General features: G+C 38.7%; 1 protein-coding gene across 2 annotated transcripts in view; it reads right to left on the bottom strand.

The window, feature by feature from the left end:
• Positions 1-246: 246 nt before the first annotated feature.
• LOC124987243 (V-type proton ATPase subunit S1-like protein) overlaps positions 247-7,079 on the bottom strand; it is a 32,596-nt gene continuing 25,763 nt past the window's right edge. For both annotated transcript variants that reach the window (XM_047556344.1, XM_047556343.1), the window contains 2 exons: positions 6,556-6,796; positions 247-728 (listed from right to left, as the gene is read on the bottom strand). In XM_047556344.1, coding sequence (XP_047412300.1) covers positions 426-728; positions 6,556-6,796 — 544 coding nt within the window. In that variant the 3' untranslated portion in view covers positions 247-425. The remainder of the gene's footprint in view (positions 729-6,555; positions 6,797-7,079) is intronic.

Below are 7,079 nucleotides of genomic sequence, written 5' to 3'. Positions count from 1 at the left end.
CTCTGAACTTCCAGATTAATTTGGGTTTATTATTTCTATTGTTACCGTATCCAAATTGGCACAGACAGGGAGGACCCAGGGAACAAGAGTGTTTTTCTTTGTCTATGTCGCACTGTTCTCATCCTCCACACCCCCCACATGTCCCTAACCTGAAACATTCCTTCAATTTCAAGGTAGGTTTGGGGTAACTGCTACATTTATCTCTATGGGATCCCCGAGATGCTTTTTCATTGTGCCAAGTTTATCTGAGTAACAGGTGGATGTTTCAAAATCAATGCATTATGTATTTTCTTTTTGGTGTTTTTGTTTTTTGTTTTTTGTTTTTTTTTTTAAATCAAGCCATTCACAAGTCAAACAACACAGAAGAGAAACCACCTCTTTCAGAGCCATTGTGGACGTGGTGAGGAAGAGGGAGGCCCAGGCTGTTAAACATAGATCTTGCAGATCTGTTGGCTCCTCAGTTCGTAGCACTCAATTCCCTGGCTCCTGAGCAGCTCCTTCTCCTCTGCCATGTCTCTCGCTTTCAACGGTGGGAAGTGAGCAGGAGAGGTGATAAACTCATAGTGCCGATCCAGATAGCGCAAGTAGATGAGCATGTGCAGGGCGTAGGCCAGCACCAGCAGCAGGATCAGGGACATGGCCAGGCCAATCAAAACAGCTGGAGAGAAGGAAGAGGTGCAGTCCCGGGCCTTGGCAAACTGCCGCCCTTCGATGGTAAAGCCTTGGATCTGTCAGGAGATAAAAGATAATTGAAGTGGCTTCTGCCTTATCTTCCAAGATCTACTTGTCACTTGGGCTCATAGTTCTGGGACCCTAATTAGGCAAATTTAACCCACTATCACCATATTTGCTGCATAATATAAGCATGTGATCTGACAAAAATGATTGTGCTTATGGAGACAATGAAACTTGATTTTACTTCAGGAGTGACCCAGAAACTCTGGGACATATGGCTGTCATATTTAAGGAGCTTGTGAAATTTAAACCTCTGAAATAAAACCTTCTTTTAATCCTATTAAGAATATTCTTGGGGCTGGGGATATAGCTTAGTTGGTAGAGTACTTGCCTTGCAAGCACAAGGCCCTGGGTTCAAATCCCCAGCACCACAAAAAAAAAAAAAAAGAATATTCTAGTTCACAAAATTTATTTCCATGCATGAGTTCGTCAGGATGAACCCAACAACTACTATGTATAACTAACTATAAAGCTCTAATAAAAAAAGAAAAAAAATCACTGGGAAAATGGAGGAAAAAAAATATTTTACTACTTGTAAAACCACAACTACTATCATGTCTCTGAAATTCAAAGCATGTTAAACTGTGTGAGTATAAGTTTCCCAAAACTTTCAAGTCTGCTTTTGATTCTCCTGACAGCAAGTAGACAAGAAGTCTTTAAAGGGAAAATATCATGACTTCTGATGAGGTAAAACAAATAAAAAATAAAGCTAACACTTATAAGGCTTTTGGTGTACCAGACCCTGCCTTAACTTGTCTAGCACTCACAAGAACCTATGAGCAAGTTACTATTTTACTAGTACTTTATGATGAGGAAACTGAGGACAGGAAAACCAAGTAACTTGCTCAGAGTTCCACAACGGTGTGTTGTCAAGGTATCCTTCAACCCTGGGCAATCTGGTTTCAGATTCAGATTCAGTTTGTGACTCAGTTGCTCCTGATGTCTCTTCTTCTGCTACCAGTACCTCTCCCACTTTATCAGTTGTAGAGTGGTCCTCTCTTATCCACAAGGCATGTATTTCAAGATCCCTGGTGGATGCCTAACACCACAGATAGTACCAAACCCATCCCTCCATTTCCATAGGTTTGGCATCTGTGGATTCAACTAGTACAGATCAAAAATATTTTTTAAAATTGTGTCTTTACTTTTCTTTTTACTTTTCCCTAAATAATATAGTATGACCATTTACATAGCATGTGCATTGCATTAGGTATTGTAAGTAATCTACAGGTGATTTAAAGTATATAGGAGGAGACTATATACAAATACCATGCCATTTTTATATAAGGGACTTGAGCATCCATGAATTTTGGAACCAGTTCAGGGCTCTGGAATTAATCCCCATAAATACTGAAATGATTGTGTATACTATGTTTTTTTCTATATACATATGCCTATGATAAAGTTTTAATTAATAGACAGTAAGATATTAGCAATAATAGCTAATAAAAAACAATGATAATAACATACTCTAATAAAAGGTGTTTAAAAATTATTAATTACATATTTCTAGAATTTTTCATTTAATATTTTCAGACTATAGCTAAGCACAGGTAACTGAAACCACAGAAAATAAAATCCTGGACAAGAGGAACTTACAGACTATACAGCCTTGCTGCCATTTTTGGAAGAGCTGTATACTAGTTCCTTCTTATATCCCGTCCAGAGAATAGAAAAAAAGCAAATAAAGTGGTTTAATTACTTGAAACTAGGAAAGGTTCAAATTGACGACAGCCATGGTATTTAAATACTGCTGTCAAAATTAAAGAAATAGGGATAAGGAGCAACTTCTTTAAAACAAGAGCAATAACTGGGAAGCAGCCTGTTTGACTGGCTTACAGAGTATAACCCTACACGACATCACCTCATTCAGTCACCTACTTGTTTTTCAAAGGGCACATCAAAAAATTGAATGGTCTATGAGTGCTTTACAAAAATTCATTTTTGTGGCTTAAATGGGCATTTTAGTATTTTCTCTTGCTAAAATTGTTATGGCCATTCATCCTGCCATAGTATTAGGGGCCTTGCTCAACAATTGTCTGTTCTCTAAATTGAACCCAAAACAGCTTCTGAAGGAGACTCCTGGCCTGGCTTCTGGTATCCCCTGTCTACCCCTCCAATGCACAGTGCCCTTCTTCTCAGACCAGTGCCCGAAGAATGAAGTTCCTCAATGACCAAAGATGACCTCAACTGACTTTGCAACTCCGGTCAAAGAAAATGCAATCGGACTGACTGTCAATTAATTCTTAACAGGATTTGATCAAGAATAGCAAGTATGGGAAATGTTTGAAGTATGTGGTTCATCCATTTCCTGGACCAGACATTACAAATGCTGTATGGAACACAAAGGCAAGCTTTGTTTGACCCTGAGTTCATAATACCCTGAAAATTTCCTGTAAGTCCAAATATCTAGTTTCTGTTGAAAAGTCAGATGATCCAGCAACCCCTGGTCCTGTATTTACTTTAAAGCACAAATCAGAGTTGAATTTTAAAATGTTCCTTGTAAAGCTGGCTACATAGACTCATCTGGTTCACCTCACTCAGTTACCCTCTGAATCTCCAATGTCAGCCACACCACTCTGTAGAGTCACCCTTATAGTCAGGGGGCCCATGTGGGGATTGAAATATTCTGGAACTGTGGATCAAAAATATTCTGGTGGTATGGGATTGTGGCTCGGTGGTAGAGTGTTTGCCTAGCACATGTGAGGCACTGGGTTCCATCCTCAGCACCACATCAAAATAAATAAGATAAAGTTCAAAGAATATTGTGGGAAAAACAATTGTACTGAACATGTACAGACTTTTTTCTTTCCATTAATATCTAAACAATACAGCTATTTACATGGCATTTTTATTGCATCGGGTATTGTAAGTATTTTACAGAAGACTGAAAGCATACTGTATATGCAAATACTACAAAATTTTAAATAAGGGACTTGAGCATGCATGAATTTTGGTATTCATGGGGGTGGGGTGGCAACTCCAAAATCATCCCCTGTGACTACTAAGGGACAACCACACCTTATTCCTAGAATAGACTAGACCAGCATGCCTGCACCTATGGAAAGCAGCCTTTTCTTAACACAACGCAACCACCATCACCGCACCACCCTTTCCCTGACCTGAGCTTGCATTCTGCCATCTGTTTATATCCACAAGGCCCACCTATGATACACGGTGCAGTGTTTACTGTAAGGATGTCGTTGAGGACATACACACTGCACGAGAATGTACTTCTCATAAGCAAATTGTCAGCAGTCTTATGGACCCAGTAGACATGTAAAGGAATATTTCTTTCTTATACTGGCTGCTCCAAAGCTTTTAAGTTAAATTACTATGCCACATCCAGCAAATGCAGGTAGATGGTCTGGTGGTTTTATGACCCAATCTCACCGGTGGCTTCTAACTAATCTTCCTTTTTTCCTCACCCCATTTTTTTTTCTATTTTGCTTTTTTGTTGTAATATATAAGTAACATCAAATTCACCATCCTAACTATTTTCTGGTGTACAGTTCAGTGGTGCCGAGTGCATCCATACTGCCATGCAACCCCGCTCTCTCCTGAGCTCTTTTCATCTTGTAACACTGAAACTATATGTACCTATTAAACACTCTTCCCTGTTCTCCTCCTCTCAGCGCCCAGCAACTATTCTACTTCCTGCCTCTCAATTTGACCATCTTTATATAACTGGAATTATATAATATCTGTCCCTTTGTACCTGATTCATTTCATTTAGCACAATGTCTTCAAGGTTCGCCCATGCTATGGCATGTATCCAAATTTCCTTTCTTTGTAAGGCTGAATAATATTCCACTGTACATATATACATACTAGGTTTTATTTACCCACTTATCCATTGGTAGACACCTTTTGGCTTTTGTGACTAACGCTGCTGTGAATATAGGTACACAGTTATCTACTCAATTCCCTGCTTTCCATCCTTTGGGGCATGTAACCAGAAGTAGAATTACAAGATCACTTGGTAATGCTATGTTTAATTTTTTGAGAAGCTGCCATACTGTTTTCTATAGTATTTGCATCATTTTACGTTCTCCTCATCAATGCACAAGGATTCCCATTTCTCCACATCTTTGCCACTCCTTACTTTTTTTTTTTTTTTTTTTTTTTTTTTTTTTTTTGGTGGTGGTGGTTGTTAATAATACCATCCTAACTGATGTGAAGTGCCTTGCCTATTTTTCTTAAGCCATTTCTGAAAAAAAAAGGCACATATATAAATCAATTCCCTTATTGTCTTTAGATAATATTATATATGAATTATTCCTTGGTTTTGTTTGTTTGTTTTTTGGTTATTGGTTTTTGATTTGTGTTTTTTGCTTTTATTACCAGGAATTGAACCCAGAGGTACTTAACTCCTGAGTCACATTCCCAGTCCTTTCCTTTTTATTTAGAGATAGGGCCTTGCTAAATTGCTGAGGTTGGCTTTGAACTTGGAATCCTCCTGCCTCAGCCACCCAAACCACTGGGATTACAGGCACCCACCACTGCGCGTGGCCTTATTCCATGTTTTTATCATTACCTCCTCAGATTCCTGCACATTTTAAAGAGCAAAATAGAAACATTTATAACATATATAAATATTATTAACATACAAGTATCATATGTGTGTATGTGCATATATATATATATATACATATATATATACTTAAATATATATATGAAACATCCTTGGATCAGTCTATAATTTGAATTCTGCTTCTACTACTAACTAGTTATATCACTGAAAAATTATGTAAGCATCAGATCTTTAATCACTTCATTTGTAAAACAGGAATAATAAGAGCTATCCTGCAGCATTAATATATATTTTGACAATAAAGTATGTAGAATAACTACAACAGTGCAACACAAGAGAAAAGTCACAAGTAGCATTGCCAATCCATGTCTGACATGATCCTGAGTGTTTCACACACATCAAGCCATGTATTCTTTCCCTTCATAAAGATAGGTCAGAAATCGAGAGAGGTTGAATGCCTTATCCAGGTGGCTGAGTAGTATATTAAGTCAGGTCTGTCTGACTCCAGAGTGCAAGTTCCTTCCCTTCCCCAGCTGCCTCTCATCACACTACACCCTCCACCCAGTCTGGTAGGGTGAGGGGCCTTATACATACATACAAATATCCAAATATCTGTACAGAAAAAGTTGGAAAGTGCCCTTAAAGGGGACATGCAAAGGCCTGCCTGCTATTTCAGCAAGTTAGACGAACAAGCTAAGCAATTTTCACAGGTAAACAAGAGAAAGGAACTTGGCAGAATGTCTGTCAGTCTGAGATGATTCTGGTGGTGAAAGGGACTTCTCACACTTCCCTGCCTTTCCCCAAACACTTCCAAGATCTTTGGGATATTTTTGACTCCCTGACTGGTGATTCCATTCCTACACTAACTGCCAACGTTGTCACTCACACTACAGATGTACTTCTTATCATCCCTGATAGGATCACTGCTGCACTCCCTGAAGGAAATAAAATAATTGTCCAACAATGTCTCTCCCCAGAAGGGCCTCAGTCCCGGAAATGTCAGTCACTGGGCTTCACACCACAACTTCACCAGGGTTTATTTAGATTGTTGGCATGCCTCACTGATAATTATTAGTGACCAGATAAACCTTAAAGTAAAAGTAAGTCCTGGGTAGAGACTTGGAGGCCACCCCATTTCATACCTTAGAAGATTTTTCTTTAATTATCTTAATTATTTTAAAGGTATAAACTCCTCTCTTCTTTTTAAATATCTTTTGTTTCAGGAGTTTTCAAATATTGCATTTCTTTGACACCAAAGGTATCCTGAGCATGTTTTAGTTTATTACCTGGAAATCAACGAAGGTGACCTCCCATAAGCTTGACACATCATCTGTGTCACTGGGCAACAAGAGGGCATCACGCTGCTGCAGGCTGCTGACACGTTGGCAGTGGTAGGAATAACTTGTTGGAGCATATATGCCTGTTACATTAAAAGTTGCTTGGACTGAATTGTTGAAAATAATCTCAACTCGGTGCAAACTAAACCAACTCTGGCTGGACCATTTGTTGTAATTGGTAAGGAAGAATCTGAAAATGATTATACATTAGTATTACCCACTGTAGTTTCATATTTACCCAAGCAGGACACAGTGTATGACAGTACAATGGTGCCCTCTTTTGTCAGATGGTGGAACTGACTTGGGGAGAGGCTTCGCCTTGGTACCAAACAAGTTTCCTCCAGGTAGGTGAGAAAGAAAACAAAGGACAGATCAGCCAAAAGTGAGCAATATAAAGACCTACAAAAGAACACAAAGGTTTTCTTTCCCAGAATCAGTGCTTGAGCATGTGTTTATTATTCCAAGAAATTTGA

The sequence above is a fragment of the Sciurus carolinensis genome, chromosome 6 (assembly GCF_902686445.1).
Source record: "Sciurus carolinensis chromosome 6, mSciCar1.2, whole genome shotgun sequence".
Classification (NCBI taxonomy): Eukaryota; Metazoa; Chordata; class Mammalia; order Rodentia; family Sciuridae; genus Sciurus; species Sciurus carolinensis.
Note: the sequence above shows the minus strand (reverse complement) of the source record. Positions and strands in the feature narration are given on the sequence as shown.